General features: G+C 41.8%; 2 protein-coding genes across 10 annotated transcripts in view; one reads left to right on the forward strand and one right to left on the reverse strand.

The window, feature by feature from the left end:
• TOP2B (DNA topoisomerase II beta) overlaps positions 1-9,154 on the forward strand; it is a 64,239-nt gene extending 55,085 nt beyond the window's left edge. Inside the window, exons 28-36 of one of the 3 annotated variants that reach the window (XM_064167082.1) lie at positions 235-432; positions 777-921; positions 2,998-3,156; positions 3,979-4,195; positions 4,650-4,732; positions 4,998-5,108; positions 7,408-7,524; positions 8,372-8,469; positions 8,668-9,154. In XM_064167082.1, coding sequence (XP_064023152.1) covers positions 235-432; positions 777-921; positions 2,998-3,156; positions 3,979-4,195; positions 4,650-4,732; positions 4,998-5,108; positions 7,408-7,524; positions 8,372-8,469; positions 8,668-8,829 — 1,290 coding nt within the window. In that variant the 3' untranslated portion in view covers positions 8,830-9,154. The remainder of the gene's footprint in view (positions 1-234; positions 433-776; positions 922-2,997; positions 3,157-3,978; positions 4,196-4,649; positions 4,733-4,997; positions 5,109-7,407; positions 7,525-8,371; positions 8,470-8,667) is intronic. The other 2 variants (XM_064167083.1, XM_064167084.1) reach the window with 2 other exon arrangements.
• A 50-nt stretch (positions 9,155-9,204) lies between these two features.
• Positions 9,205-16,383, reverse strand: part of RARB (retinoic acid receptor beta) — a 411,132-nt gene continuing 403,953 nt past the window's right edge. For 5 of the 7 annotated variants that reach the window (XM_064167086.1, XM_064167087.1, XM_064167092.1 and 2 more), the window contains 2 exons: positions 14,901-15,059; positions 9,205-10,609 (listed from right to left, as the gene is read on the reverse strand). In XM_064167086.1, coding sequence (XP_064023156.1) covers positions 10,413-10,609; positions 14,901-15,059 — 356 coding nt within the window. In that variant the 3' untranslated portion in view covers positions 9,205-10,412. Of the gene's footprint in view, positions 10,610-10,900; positions 12,245-13,721; positions 14,545-14,900; positions 15,060-16,383 lie in introns of those variants that run through there. The other 2 variants (XM_064167090.1, XM_064167089.1) reach the window with 2 other exon arrangements.

Here is a 16,383-nt window from a genome sequence, read left to right on the forward strand (position 1 = left end):
CAGTGTTATTTGATATTAGTAAAAGTGTAGTTTTTAACTTTCCAGGTTAATGAAGAATTTACTAAGATTAGGTGGTTGGTTTTCCATTATTGGGAAGTGTGTTACCATTCAAGCAAGAATTAAGAGAAGTCTTCTGCTCCGTGTTAAAAGGAGATGAATCTTAAATAATCACCATGTTCCATTTCATCCTCATTAAAATGAATGTGTTTCCTTCCATCCCTCCTTCTTTGTTAGAAAGTAGAAGCACAGGAGAGAGAAGATGTTTTGGCTGGCATGGTTGGCAAACCAATCAAAGGCAAAGTTGGTAAACCCAAGATGAAGAAACTTCAGTTGGAAGAAACCATGCCATCACCATTTGGCAGAAGAATAGTTCCACAGATTACGTCTGCCATGAAAGCTGATGCCAGTAGGAAACTGCTGAAAAAGAAAAAGGTAAATCAAGACTAACCCTATGGTGAGATTATTTTTATATCAACTGTTACATTTTCTACTCTGGTATCACAAATCTAAAGTGCTAGACCTCATTCATGCTGCATTTTTACTGTTTGCTGACCTGATGCATAAAGAAGGTAATCCTAGCTTTCTTTTGCCTTTGCAATCTTCTTGTAACTACTTACTGTTTAGGTGTTTTTATTGAGATTTCTCCTTTCCAAGACTGCTCAAGAAATGTCAGTGTACTAGTCTAATTTACTATCCTCTCCAAAACATTTCCAGTCGTATCTTGAAATACAGATATGCAGTTTATTATATTTTGTCCAACATTTTTGTGTTTTCAGGGTGAAACTGATTCTCTAGCAATAAAAATGGAATTTGATGAAGAATTTGGTGGTGCAGCAGCTGAAGGTGGTGGGGATGACTCATTGAATACATCAGCCACAGCAACTAAAACTCCTAAACTGAAGAGAGAGAAGAAGGAGCCAGGTAAGATCATAGAATGATTGGGCTGGAAGTGGTCTTAAAGATCATTTAGTTCCAACCCCACTGGAACTACCCCCACATTTTCTGCTAGACCAAGTTGCTTAAAAATCCAGCCTCGTCTTGAATGCTTCCAGGAAGGGAGTATCCACAACTTCTCTGGGCAACCTGTTCCAATGCCTTCTCACTCTCATAGTGAAAAAAAAATTTCTAATATCTAACCTAAATTTACCCTCTTTCAATTTAAAGCCACGACCTCTTGCCCTATCACTACAAGCCCTCCCCAGCTTTCCTGTAGGCCCCCATTAGGTACTGGAAAGCCACTATAAAGTCTCCCCAGAGCCTTCTCTTCTTCATGCTTGTGGTGGGTTAGGAACCTCCCCCACCACTATTGAAATTTACCAGACCAGCTCACACAGTTTGGAAGCAGGATGGAGCTGTATTTACAGCATGGCAAAATTGACAGGCATATATACACAATCTATTTACAAGTATTTACAGTTGTATACAAATCAGAAATAATACAGAAAGCCAAACTCTCTCCTGGGCGAAGGAAACTGCGCAGAAGGAACTCAAGGCTGCCCTCTCTTTCTTCTTCTCTGTCTCCCTTCCCAGCCAGACAAAAGCAGAAGGCAGCAAAGCTTACTTGTTATTTGTTAAGGGAGAGAGATTAGAGCAGAGCGAAGAGGAAGTGAAAGGATCCAGCGACAGCCTCAAGTGGTAGAAATTGTTTACATTTGGGATTTTAGCCCTCTCAGCAAACCAGTGAATGATAACGTTTTGTTTCACAAACAGTAATCTAACTTCTCTCGTTAAAATATTCCTGTTAGCCTCAAACCAGCACAGTGCTGAACAACTTCAACTCTCTCAGCCCCTCTTCATAGGAGAGGTGCTCCAGGCCTCTTACGATCTTTGTGGGCCTCCTATGAACATGCTCTAACACGTCCAGGTCCTTCCATAAGCCTTACACAGTTAATGTGGTTAACATTAGCTGTTAATGTTAACATGCATTTTTAATGCCTGATTTTAATTTTTAATAGAGAGTGGGAATATACCACAATAATCAATTACTTCATCTGATTCTCTTCCCTGAAGAGATGTGTGGAAGCACTTGAGAGTACTCTGCTGAAATTTGTTACGTGAGCTGCTTTTCTGGGGACGGTGGGGTTTACATTTTCTGCTTCCGTTTTGCAAAGAGGTTAAATCTTTCAATTAGGAGAAAATGAGATTATTTTTACAGACAGATTCTGTGCAAACAAGTTTCTAGTTGGCATGCTCTCTGATGTTGAAGGACATGGCATTCAGCTTCAGTCTTAGTATAGACTGTAAAACCTAATTAAATTGACGTGTTGACATAATCATTGTGACTTGTGAAAAACTGCATGTCTAATGGCTTGGCAGACTAATTGATATCTGCACTGACTTCACTTTTTCCCTCTGATAGTAGGAATTTATTACCACTGCTTGAATAATGCTAGTAATGGAGAGATGGCAACAACAACAAAAAAAGCTAAAGACAGAAAAGAGAGTACATTAAAAAAACCACCCAAACAAAAAGCCAAGTGGTTGCACAAGTAATTCTTCTGAGATAAGTTTTGGGTTTAATTATTATAGGCTTATCCAACCTTAATGGATTAACTGATTAAGTTGTCTACATACACCCTAGCCAGAGCCCACCTTGACTTAAGCTTGCACTGCAACTGACTGACTGCCTTGTAACCCCTCAAAAGGGTATCCTCTGCTTCCCATGTTAATTGGATTTTCTGGTAACTCCTCCTGGTTGTATTCTCTGAATAATGGAAGGCCGATAGTTCCTTTAATGGAAATCCCCATCAACCTTTACATCATGGAGGAGTTATAACTTCACATTAGAGACTTCTGTTTTTTCAGTCGTAAAATAGATTTGCTTGGCAGCAGCAGGTCACATTCTTGTGGAGACATTGCATCACACTGTTTTTTTTTCTTCAGGAAGCAGAACTTTTAAAGGTAAAAACTTATGCTGTATTGATGCATCGTAAATGACTAGAAAATAGGGAAATACTGGTTTACCCTGACTGTGGCAAATGCTGTAACTTGTGGCAGGTACTAGGGTAAGAAGAACACCATCATCTACAAAATCCAGTGCAAAAAAAGTGAAGAAACGGAACCCATGGTCAGATGATGAATCCAAGTCGGAAAGCGATTTAGAAGAGAACGAGCCTGTGATTATTCCAAGAGATTCTCTGCTTAGGAGAGCTGCAGGTACTCTGGCTTCTGTGAACTGCGCCTTGTAACTTAAAGTTCCAGTTAGAGAACTGTGTTTTCCTTTCACCACAGCCTTTTAAGTCTATATCTTCTGCAGATAGATTGCAATATACTTTTCTTCACTGTGTGGTTAGTGACAAATGCTAACATCAAGGTCAAGAAATTGAGAGTTGAAATGGAAGTTTTTCTGACTTGGTCCAGAAATCTTTTCTTTTATTATAAACACTGGAATAGAAATGACTTGCAAAACTAGCACATTATGCAAGAAATAGACAGGATAATGCCACTAAATAAAAACAAAACCCCCAGCCCTTATTACTCTAATGCAATTATACTGTCATGTAAGGCCCAAATAGCTAGGGAAAATTTGTCACACAAATTCTGAATAGAGCATGAAAAGAAAAAATACCAGAAACTGAACATTTGGGAAAGAGACAAATATTTGATTATTTAAGAAAATATATGGGTTTATCTGGAAAATTGTTGATCAATTTTTCAAGCACTTGATTAGGAAGAATGTTATAATGCTAGATTCAAGAAAACTTCAATTGAAGTGAAGGATTTGCATTCCTTAAAAGCACTCCTGGAGTGATGTCTTCATAATGCTGAAGGTATATGAGCAAGCCACAAGTGGTGTTAGATGGTTGGTAACACTTTAAACTATGTCCCTTTATTCTTCCAGGCTCAAACAAGTTGGTTGTTTTTTTTCCCTTCATCCTTAAGTCTTGTGTATTCCAAGACAGGGATTGATTAATGATTTTATTTATGTGTTAACATAAACAGCCATCTTAACATGGATACACATTGGGTTTTTTTCAGCTGAGAGGCCCAAGTATACTTTTGACTTCTCAGAAGAAGATGATGATGCAGATGATGATGATGATGATGATGATGCCAATAACAACAATGATTTGGATGAGCTCAAAGTAAAAGCTTCTCCAGTTACAAATGACAGAGAAGATGAGTTTGTTCCCTCGGACAGTTTAGAAAAAGATGAATATGACTTCTCCCCAGCCAAATCAAAACTCTCTCCAGAGTAAGTACTGTAACTCAGCAGTATTTTACTGATGGTTTTTGGAACGTGTAAGTCTGAGAAACATCAGCCTGTTGTTAGTCAGTGCGCACCACGTCCGACAAAATGTGCACGTTTCTGGAGAGGAGTTAAAGCCTACAAGATAGAAAAGTGTCCAAGGCTGTTATCTCAGCTGTACAGTTCACCTATGGCTTTACCACTGTCACTAATATAATCTGTGAATCTGCATTTTGTGAGAGTCTGCCTGTTCCATCTTGTGCCACTCTAGTATATGGAACTGTAAACAGGAAAAGATTCTGGCAGTTTTAGGGAGTTGAATGCTGCAAGCATATACAGAAATGCTAGAAAAGCTGTGTCATGCTAAACCAGAAACTTAATGTCATGTGGATATTACAATGTCTGTGTATTTTAGCATGTAGTTAATGCACTTCATCATGTCCTTTTTTCTGTTTGGAAGTAGAAAAATGTCTCAAGACAAGAAAAATCAAGATTTTGGGAACATCTTCTCTTTCCCATCTTACTCTCAGAAGACAGATGGTGGTAAGCATGTTTTCAACTGCTATGAAATATTGGGGAGTTTATGTACTATACACAAACTTCACACAGTAGTTGCAGAAGAAGGATGTCTGGATTTTATAAAGGGGAAAAGGGAGGAGATTCTGACCCTAAGAGGAACAAATCTAAGAAATTCACAGTACATCTGTAGTCTAGCTGAACTATCAGAAGAGCTCTCTGGAGATAAACTTTGACTACAGTTAATACTAATGATTTAAAACATTCAGTGCATCGTACTCTGTGTTTCTAGATACAGCAAAATTGGACAGTGATGAAGAGGATTCTGCTCCTGTTTTCTCGTCATCTTTTCCCCCAAAACAAACAGAGAAATTACCAAGTAAAACAGTAGCTGCTAAAAAGGGTACGTCTAGGATTGTCCTGTAAGCCAATCCATTTATTCACAGCTCATCTTCCCTGCTTTTGCATTGTCTGTTCACATCTTTAAAGAGAACTGCTCTCATTTATTTTGAACTTGGTGAAAATTAGTATAGGATGTGAACTTCCAGTTCCATAATGATAGTAATGTATTACTTTTGACTGGCTACTGCAGTGTCAAAATTTAATACTTTCCACATACAGAACTGGTTTTCTGCCTTTCATTTAGTTTGTTTAATGGGAGAGTTTTACCCTCAGGAAATAAGTGAAAAAGTAAAACAGTCTGACCTTGGGATTGAAGATAGTCTTCTATAATGGATCTAACTTACTTTAAAAGGAAGGAGAGCAAGTGCAAGGGAGAAATCCCTAAGAATGTCCGTAATAGGTTGTTGTGGTTTAACACCAGTTAGCAACTGACCACCACACAGCCACTTACTCACTTCCAACAACACACACATAGACACACACACACCAGTGGGATCATAGATTGAGATACAGACAGTTTAATAGGTAAAGCAAAAGCCATGCATAGAGCAAGGAATTCATTCACCACTGCTCATCAACAGGCAAGAACAGGCACAGCTCTATCATATGTAACAGTTACTGGCATTGTAATATTGCATCCACTCACTCTTGCCTTGGGACTGCCTCTTGTGTGGCTGAAACAAGGGTTTCAGAGCTGTTTGAGTTTCTGTGACTTCAGAGGTTGGATTTGTAAGCATAGAAGGCTGATTCTGAGGAACAATTTGTTATGGCTTGCTACTTGTACAGCCACGTTCCCTTCTCAGTGAGCAGAAATTAAAGGAATAGGTGTGACTTCAGCTTATTTTCAGACTTGGGTCAATTTGAGATGAACTCTCTTGACCTCTAGTGTTCCCTACAGAGCATGAAAAAGACTGCTGAGCTTACATGTTGCTTCCCTCCCCAGGTCTTATCTGAAATGCTGCTATAGGTAACACTGCCCCACCCCCACGTGTGATGCCAAAAGTGACTTTAGTTTTTGGATAGTCAGGACAATAGTTGGACTACCCAGTAGGTAGTCTCACAAAAAACGGAAAGCCATGACCGTCCTTCTGCAGTGACTTCTCAGTAGGTAGCAGTTTAAGGCATCATAGCCTAAAGTTTGTGGAGACACTTTCTCTCTGAACACGTTTCCCTAGTGACACCATAAATGAAAGCTTATGTTCTCACAATGTCCACATTCCAGGTATCTGGAGTGCTTTTACTCCAGATGTGCCTCATCATCTTGAAGGTATTTGTGGCGGGTCAAGTGAAGGTCGGTAGCGGATCTGAGGTTTCTGCAAAAGACTGACTCCTCTGTGACCATACAGAGTACATGAGATGATAATTGCCCCTTGCCACCTATTGTGTGAGCCTGCCCGTGTCTTTGAAAGGTGGCAACGCTAGTTGTGTAGCAGTAAATGAAGTTCTGTAAGAAATCCAAAGGTATCTGCTCTTCCAGGGGTGCTGTTTTGTTTTTTAAGTTCCCATTCACTGAGATTGACAGCAAACAGTGTATCATTCAAATGCACTGTCTCTTAGACTCCTGCAGTCCTCGTGGGGAAGGTAATCCTGCAGTTGTATCCCTGGGAAGGCAGAAATGGCTCAAGCATCGGTCTGTATCTGTGAACACTATAATGTATCCAAATGTTGTTTAAAGTATCCAACTGGAGACCTTCTGTTGCTGCAGTTAACTGGTATCCCGGTGTGTACTCAAAAAGATGAAGAAGTAGGTAGTCAAACCTGCTGGAGCTTGCCCCATGCACTGATACGTCTGAAAGCATGACAAAAGAAACCTCCTGTTTATTGCATGCACCTCCACCTGACGGCTGGCAGCCATTCATGCCCAGCACATCTCTGAGCTGGCAGAGCTCACCAGCAGGATCAGGAGCCCAACCCAATGGGCAGCAGCCAGGGATGGAGCTGCTGCTAGAGCTGTGCCAGCACTGCCCAGGGGACTGCCTGGTATCTCCAGCAGGAACCTGGGCTTCTTCTCTCCCTACACAGGCAATCACCCAGCAAAGGCCATCTCAGCTGCTCCACCTTCAGTGCCATCCCCCACACCCCCAGGCCACCAGCACTTCGGAGTGCCCCTCAAGTGCTTGTGTGCCCTCTGGCAGGTGGAGTGGCTCTGGCAGGTAAAAGCTGCTGTATCTTCAAGTGTAGAAACCACTCATCTTGTTTTAGTAGCTGCCACTTATGCCGCAATTAGAGTATCTCATAAAATTTAATACTTAGAACTAGTATGTGAATTCAACATATTCATAATCTCTGACTTCTGACAGCAAAACTGGATGTGCCCTCTAAACCTAAAAGAGTTCCCAAAGCCAAGAAGATGGAAACTGTAAACTCTGACTCAGATTCAGAATTCGGCATTCCAAAGAAGACTGCAACACCCAAAGGTAGGTTTTGGTGCTGTGCTGCTCGAGACTCAGGTGTGTGTTGTCTGCTGCACAGGTTCACAGTCACTTTTATAAGGAAGCAGAACCAGTGTTTCCAAAATTAGAACACTGATCTGTTAGTGAATGAACCACTAGCAGATTGCTCGGTCACGAGCCTTTTCTGTGACAGGGTAACTTTTTTTTTACATCAGCTTTTTACCAGACAGTAACATTCAGGCAGTAATTCTGGCTTGTAAAATCAGTTCTTTGGTATCCCAGTTTTCAGTTGTTAGAGTCCTCTCAACAAAGCACACCAAGGGGTGTAATCAGAGAAGTCTCTAAATGATATGCCAGTGCTGATTGTTGATATTTAACAGTTAACTAACTAAATAGTAAAGGTGAATTAATGCTGTGTAATCAGTACTGAAGGTGACCAAGGCCTCGAAGTACTTCAGAAGTCTAGAAGTCGTTGGTCTAGTGAAGGTTGAGCCTGTCTTGAACTGACAGCTTGAAGTGCTAGGGTGAGTGTTAGCTTTGGAAGCAATACAAAATACTTAAAACCAAGAAAATAAACCAGAATGTCACAACTGCTGTGGTGAAGAAGCTTGAGTTTTAAGCTATATTTGAGCTTTAACATGTGGACATGCTAAAGTAATTCTACTGAGTTTTTTTTCAGTCTGCTGAACTCTGGAGTTTTATCTAAAAGACCCCAAAACAAACCCAAAAAGAACGACCAAAAAAAAAAAGTAGCAACCCTGCCAAACCAACCAACTAAACAAACACACACATCCCCAACAATCAAACAATAAACAAAAAGCCCAACCACCCCCCAAAAGACAACAGAGTTCAACTGTCTTCTCTCACCTAGGGAAAGGTAGAGGTGCAAGGAAAAGGAAAGCATCCAGTTCAGAAAATGAAGGTGAATACAACCCTGGGAAGAAAACACCTAAATCAACAGCAAGCAAGGTCAGTGCCATCTGTGCTCATTGCTCCCTGTGCAAAGAACTTGCTTTGCATAGAAGCTGCATGCTCTTACTGTAGGTTACCAAATATGATAATGGGAATTGAGCTGTGTTCAGAAATTAGAGAAGGTTTCTTCAGTTCTGAATATTGAAGGGGAAAATGTGCCCAGCATCACAACTGACTTGTCTTTTCTTTCTAAAGAAATTCAAGAGGGCTGCTTTTGACCAGGACACTGATGTGGAAATCTTCCAATCAGGCTTTGCCTCTGAAGCTGCCCCAAAGCCACGGACAGGCCGGGCTAGAAAAGAAGTTAAATACTTCGCAGATTCTGATGAAGATGATGATTTTGATATGTTTAATTAAGTGCCCAGAAAGCACACAAATGTTTTCCAGCAAATATCTTGTGTTGTCCTTTTGTCCCTCCTGTCACAAACTTTTGTACATTTGACTTCTTTTATGTGATAATGTAATTGATGGGTTTTATTATTGTGTGTAGGCATTTTAGCATTTTGTTCTTACACTTACAGTTTTATGCTCTTTTTTACTCATTGAAATGTTGTGTATTTGTCTTACTGGCTTGTAGAGATGTTCTAGACAGCTGTGCTAAAGCACATTTTAATTGTCATGGTTGCAAACAGCAAACCTGCTTTTTGAAATGAAATTTAAACATTAAAAAATGGAAAACTCCCGTGTGTGTGTGTAACGCTTGCTCTAGAGGGACTACTTCTACACAGCTGCTTTTTTTAAAATAAATATATTTTATTCTTTGCCAGGAGACTCCATGGAAAAAGGTAAACAGTATATGAACATAGAAAGCATTGTTAAACAATCTCAATGTACAAACAGAGCCAGTGAAAGTACATCACAGACTTGCTAGAATATATAAAAAAAATCTACTAGTGCTTTAAATGAAACCTAAGAAACTGACACTTTAATCTGTTAACCGTTCTACCACAGTTTTCACTCTGCTTCATGGTGGTTTAACAAGGCCAAGAAGGCAGTTTCTCTCCTTGTGTTTCTGGAAGTCTCAGCTGTACTTCCTAGCACCTGGAAGCCTGGATAACCCAGCCATTTCCTGACAGTCAGTGCTAAAGGAAATACCCTAGACTTGCTAATCCAAAAGCTGTAAATGAGCCTGCTAGTTATCATCCCATGAAGTTTCCCTAATGGCTTGTGAACAAGTAAACAAAAACATAGTAACACTAAAAAGTGTTTCTGCCTTGGAGGCTATCATTGCTGTAGAAATGTAGCTAGGTCACCAGCCAGGTAAGAAACCACTTCTTTAAAGTGACGTTGACAGTGGAACAAATGACATCTGAATAACTGATCTAGCAGTTAATGCTGATACTGATTCCTGCCAGTGCAGTGAATTTCTGTATACATTTTACAAGCAAGGCGATGCAACTCAAGAGCATCAAAGACAACTTTTCATATTAAACGAAATCAGATGGTCCTTTTCACTTCTTTTTCTGGATGTGTACAGTAGTCCACTTCATATAGGTGGTGTCTGGATCAGTTTAGGTATAAGAGACAAGAGTAAAGCACCAAACATCCAGTAGAGAAAGTACAGCTGTATATTTGTATGTACAAAGCCATCAGAAATGCAACCAGACTTTATGAAGTTTGAGATCTGACTTGTCACCATGCAGTCTTGAATGTTCAGAGGAGAAAACAGAAGCGTAACTATTTTTTGCATGAAATGGCTGATTCAGATTTTCAAAAGATTGCATTTTCTAGTTTTAAGAGTTTAAACGGCAAGGAGTATATAGTGATACATAGGAAAATTTCTTGGTCCCTGTTGAGTTTTTATCTCTATATATATACATATATAGATAAATGTCTTCTAAGTCCAGAAACTAAGCAGCAGTAAAAATGTTTTTTTTTTCCTTGCTTTTCATCTCTGTACATAAGATGTTGGGAATGTCTGAAGTAGCTAGAAAAATGTCTTATTGCACCATAGGTGATTGACTGACGCTGCTGTTATCCACTGAACTAGGTGAGATACTGGGACTGTGCTCAGCAGCATTTCCATTTGAGGTCGGTGTCAGTGGCTCATGTCCTTCAGAGTTCTCCAGCATTTCCTGAATAAGAGGTGGCATGGATCCAGGAATTTCCATTTTCAATGTAATGACGCGTTCTGCACCTTTAAAAAGAAACCAAAGTCCCTTCCATTAGTACAGTTTGTACCCTTTTCTTTCTGCTAGCAGCATCATCAGCAATTTCAGGGTATGTTATTTTAATGAATCTGGTCTTGCATACAAAGTCACTCTTCATTCATTACAGGAAAAAGGAGTTAGATGAGTGCTCCTTAACTTCCAAGTTACGACATAGCAGCTGATGCTACAATACACGTGAAGTGGATGGCCTGCTGCTTTTCTTAAAAGGAACCACAGCAGCACTGAATTATGCTGAAAAAATAAACTGTGATCACATGAAGTTTTTCATAAATTGCAATCTACAGATTTAAATCTCTACTGGATCTGCAGAGAGTTCAGAGTGACAAAAATTCTGGTTGACTTGTGTTAAATAGGTGGTGTTAATCCTCGAGTGAGAACACTACCACTGAATCACAGAAAATCACTCCATCACTCCATGAAACAAGAACCAGAATTTAACACACCACTGTTTAGTAAAAGAACAAGTTCAGGCACAGGGAGACTGCTATTGTGAAGCTGCTTTCTGTCGTTGTGCTAATTAATCACCAAAGTACATGCAAATGCTACTGCGGTTTACATCTGCCATAACAGTTGCTCAGTGTTGGGCATGTCAAGTCTACAGTGGCCACTTTTAGAGATGGCTTTGCTGGCCTCTGTGTGTGTGTATGACTAAATGAAATGACGACAGAACTCCAGCCTGCAGCCTGTGAGCCAGCAACCAATACTGGGCTAGGGAAAACATTAAACCCACAGAGCCACACAGTAGCATTTGTTGCTCCTACGGCTTGTTAAAGCTTCTTGAACGTGCCAGGTGCACAGGGAAGGCTACATGATCAGGCAGACATCTCCCACTTCATTAATTGCTTGCACACAGCTTTGGCTCCTTGCTCCCCGGAAGACCTTGTCCTTAATACCCATTCAGGTGTACAAAGATCAGTGGAAGCCTGCATTTGAAAAACGACTCTGCCTAACACAGAGCAGTTAACTGAGGGAGCTGCTCAGGGATTACAAAGTTATTACAGACAGAGAGATGCTGGATGGACAAAATTTGTGAATGAAAAGGCAGACTCTTACTGGGGAACCCCTGATCTGTGAAGTAGTGCTGCTGCTGCTTCTAGCACTAGGCAAGCCATGCTCAGCAGAAAAATCAGTACAATGCAAACAAGTACAAGGTTCTGTCGTAAACTTGCACTCCAAATAAAGCAAGGCTATAGAGTAAAGATGCTGTTCCCCTGCGAGCCATGAAGGTGGCTGACGTTTTGCTGCTGAAGGGAGAAAGACTGTGTTTTAAAAAGCATTAGAACATTGTTAGGTGATATACAGGCATAAAGCTCAGTGTTCAAGTCTCTGGTTTAACACAGTGCACAGGATTCCTGAGTCTGATGGAATAGGAATGTGTGCTTATAGAAAGTGTAGGAAGGCAAGAAGAGTCAACAAAATTATCAAGTAAATGGTCTGGTTATTGAATACACTTCCAGAAGAGACAACCACTGGATACGTTCTGCTTAGCTGTGCTGCTGCAATGTCCATGCTGGACAGAGCATGCTGTCACCACGGTGGTTACTCCAGAACGGGAGGGAGCACTTTCGTTCATGCTTGAACCAAGGAGCTTCAAAAATCATCTACAAAGGCAATAAGCACCCTTCCAAGTGAATGCATATTTTAAAAAATCTCAACTTCAGAACAAAGAGAGAAGCACTATAATTAGAAATGCAGAACTGTGCTGAGAGCTCCTCTGAAAACATCTGGCTGTAGCAGTGCTGACGAACTGAATCTGGCCACGTTACATATCTGCTTTCTCCTCTTACAGAGTAGGTCAATTGCAGTACCAAGTGCCTCTCTGGTTATTCCAGTGCAGAACCACAGTAATTTTTCAGGTCTTGCCAAGTTCCAACTTAATACTGTGCTACAAGGACTCGGAAGCCTCCTGCTTCAGCCCCACAAATGCTTAATTCTTTTCTGATAATACTTCTCATGCCACAGAAGAATGCACTGGTGTAAGGACCGCTGGCGTAAGCAGAGAGTCTGCTCAGTTCATGCTTGTTTTGGCAACTGCTTTCAGAGATGACATACCACCAGAAGTTTCTTTTCCAATGAAACTCAGAACACACCCAGCCCTCCAGGACACTGCTCCTTTGATATAATTTAGTTCTACTATAAAACATTAATGATACAATTCAATGTAAACACTTAGGTCAGAATGGAAAGAAGAATCCTTTCTTGTACATTAGACAGAGCTTGTACATTCTTCAGGAGCTGGAGGGCTCTGACAAGCAAGAAAGTAGAAATAGATTTGCCACAAGCAAGAAGAGCAGAATGAAATAGCTCAGTACTGCAGCAAGTTTATTTTATAGATTCAGTTTGATGGAGCTTGCTTTACTTCAGGGTAAACAGCAAGCTTTAGATAACTTGGTAAGTGGTCACTTTTCAGGATACTTTTGCTTCCAGCTGTGGTGTTTCCCTTCAAAATTATTCTTTTGGTACTAACCACAGAATCACTGAGGCTGGAAACGACCTCCAAAATCAAGTCCTGCCTATAACCTAACACCAAGTGCCACATCCAGTCTTTTCTTAAAGACCTCCAATGATGGTTGACTCCACCACCTCCCTGGACAGTCCATTCCAATGCCTAATCACTGTTTCCATGAGGAAGTGCTTCTGAATACCCAACCCAACTCTTCCCTGGTGCAGCTTCAGACCATGCCCTTTTGTCCTGTCACAAGTTGCCTGGGAGAAGAGCCAGACCCCCCAGCAGACTATAACTTCCTTTTAGGTAGCTGTAGAGAGTCATAAGGTCCCTGCTATGCCTCTTCCAGACTGAGCAACCCCAGCTCCCTTCAGCTCTCCTCATAAGACTTTCTCTCCAGCCCCCTCACTAGTCTTGTTGCTCTCCTCTGGACCCACTCCAGCACCTCAATATCCTTGATGTGAGGGTCCCAGAACTGCACACAGTACTCGAGGTGAGGCATCACCAGTGCTGAGTACAGTGGGAGAACTGCATCCCTAGTCCTGCTGGCCACACTATTCCTGATACAGGCCAAGATGCCAGTGGCCTTTTGTGCCGCCTGGACACACTGCTGGCTCATGTTCAGCCAAATTGCTCATTTTTTTCTATACACAGACATAACATAATCTTGTTTAAAGTGTAACAGTTCAGGTTTCAGTGTAAAACAAGTGCATGTGTGTTCTAACAACTCAGCTTTTCTCCCCAAGTCCTTCTCAAATCCCATGTCAAATGAAATCAGTAACTTTCTCAACGTATCCATCCGCTCTGCAGCAACACAGATACCTCTACATACAAGCTGTTCACTTATCCAGCAGAGGACCAAATCTGTGGCTGAGTGAGCACCGTAAAAACGTGGAACTGCATCAACTGCTGCACAGAAATAGGAAATCCAGCGCTTCAGCCTCTGTAGTCACACTGGTACAGCTCCCCAAAAGTCTGGAGGTGGATGTGCCTCTGGGAAACAGCTGAACATGTCTGGAAAATGGGTCTTGGGGAGACAAGAGCACAGCCACCTTTGTTACCTCAGCAGAGGGCAGAACAGGCATGGCACAGAGCTGCCAAGAAGTTGACACACTGTCCATGGCTACTTTCTGAACAGCTGCACAGACTATCCTGTCAGGCTGCACACGTCAGAGGACAAAGCACTAACTAGGGAAGCTCAGATTAAATGAAGACATTCAACTATACCTGTGCTTTAGAGAGTTTATGGGACAGTGCTTAGGATATGTGTTTCACATGATCAGTCAATCACTAGACTACACAAAATGTTAAACCAAAACTGATCCATGTATAAACGTGGGTAGATTGGATCAGAGGTGCTGAACCTTCAACATTCTGAACTAATCAGCTCTAAGTTTTCAGTGCATCAGGCCACAGCTTAAGAGGAATTCTGTGTGCACAAATGTCTTCTCCCATCTGTAAACAAGTGTTGTTTTTTTGAAAGCCATCAGTGAAAGGAAGTACAGGTTAACCTGCACCAGCTGCAAACATTAACAGAGGTTTAATCCAGGCCTTTCTCTTGTCTTAAAGTGACTAGCAAAGTGTTCATGCAAATGAGATGCTAATCCGCTTCTACATACAACGTCATTTCCACTTCAGGTTGCACTAAGAATGTAGTCCTGTGTATACTTAAAGCAGTACCAATTTGAACACGAGAGTTACATGAAGAGAAAGGTCACAAGGACCTTTCTTTGCTGTATTTGAAACACACCAACCCAAGTCCCTAGGCCAGTTTCCTCTGGAAGTTACCGGAGGCTCTAGTGCTGACTTACCTTTCGCACTGATGCTGCGAAGATCTGTGATCTTCATTAGGATCTTTGGGAACATGTGAGGCTTGCTGGGGCGCCTCTTTCGGATATAAATTTTCAGTGCTTCAAGCAACGGTTCCTGAAGCTTATCCACTTTCATTGGCTCTTCAAGGTCCTGGCGGTCTGCAAGAAAGTATCACAGCGCTCATCAGATTTTTAATTCCTAGTTTGCTACCAATGCCGAATCACAGAAGCTCCTCTATGTTCTTCATCAGAGCTCTGGATTTCGTCTTTGGCTCCAGTTATGACCCACACTCTATAGTGAGTCTTCGACAGGAAGAGCATAAGCCACCGCTCTCTGAAACAGGCTCATTTTCACTTGGGGACTGGAAAGGGTTATCACTTGAGTGGTCCAGCATTGCCAGTTCGCTCTTGCACCTCCCTCTCCAAAGGGAAAACAGCGAGCTGTAAACAACCTTCAGCATTACTTTTGGACGTGTCACTGAGATGACAGAAGTAAAAAGCGAGTTACCATCAGGTGTCAGCAGATGGCAGTGCTAGCTTGAGTGACAGCTAACGTCATCCATGGGCCAGCATGCAGCGGTCACACATCAATGCCAGCTCAGAATCCACCCGTGCTCTTGATGGGATGGTTATACACACAAAAAATTGGGACGATTTTGTACTACAGGGTCACTGACTTCTGGTTTCTAAACAGCCTCCAGTTGCAGCTAGGGTTAAACCATGGCAGTGGCCCACCTAGAGGTGCGTTCCTACTGCTGGTCCCCATTTTGCAAAGGGGAGTGCCAAGGTGACTACAGACATCTGCAGAGGAGTTTGGCAATCACCTTTGACCTTGCTTCTCGTATTTAAAAACAATGATTTTACTTGACACTGTCCCCTTCGGGTTGTAATCAGCAACCATGGCATCAGTGCCACCACGCTAATTTCTAAGTCTAAGCCATTTGTGCATAAAGAAAGTTATGATCAATGACTTCCCTGCGGCTGCTCCTCTATGCACAGAGAGGAGTGAAAGCTGTGCTCACAGGCACCGTGCCCCAACCGAGCCCTGCGTGCAGCTCCCCATGCACTGCTTACAGAAAAGGGCAGCAGGATATGGCCTGTAGTCGTTATCAGGCAAACAACAGACATTTGACAGAATGATTTGATACAATTGAAAACACAGAATCATAGAATAGGCTGGGCCAGAAGGGACCTCTACAGGATCTAGTCTGGCTCCCTGCAGTCGGCAGGGACATCCCCACTAGCCCAGGTCACCCAGGGCCCCATCAAGCCTCACCTTGAATGCCTCCAGGGAAGGGGCCTCAACAAGCTCCCTGGGCAACCTGTTCTAGTGCTCCACCACCCTCAATAGTAAAGAACTTTTCCCTAACATCCACTTCAAATCTAATCTCAAGCTTGTCTCCACTGTCACTGCCAGCCTTTGTAAACAGCTTCTCTCCATCCTTCCTGTAGAACCCTTTCAGGTACTGGAAGGTTCCTATTA

This window comes from Pogoniulus pusillus, chromosome 28 (assembly GCF_015220805.1).
Source record: "Pogoniulus pusillus isolate bPogPus1 chromosome 28, bPogPus1.pri, whole genome shotgun sequence".
Lineage (NCBI taxonomy): Eukaryota > Metazoa > Chordata > Aves > Piciformes > Lybiidae > Pogoniulus > Pogoniulus pusillus.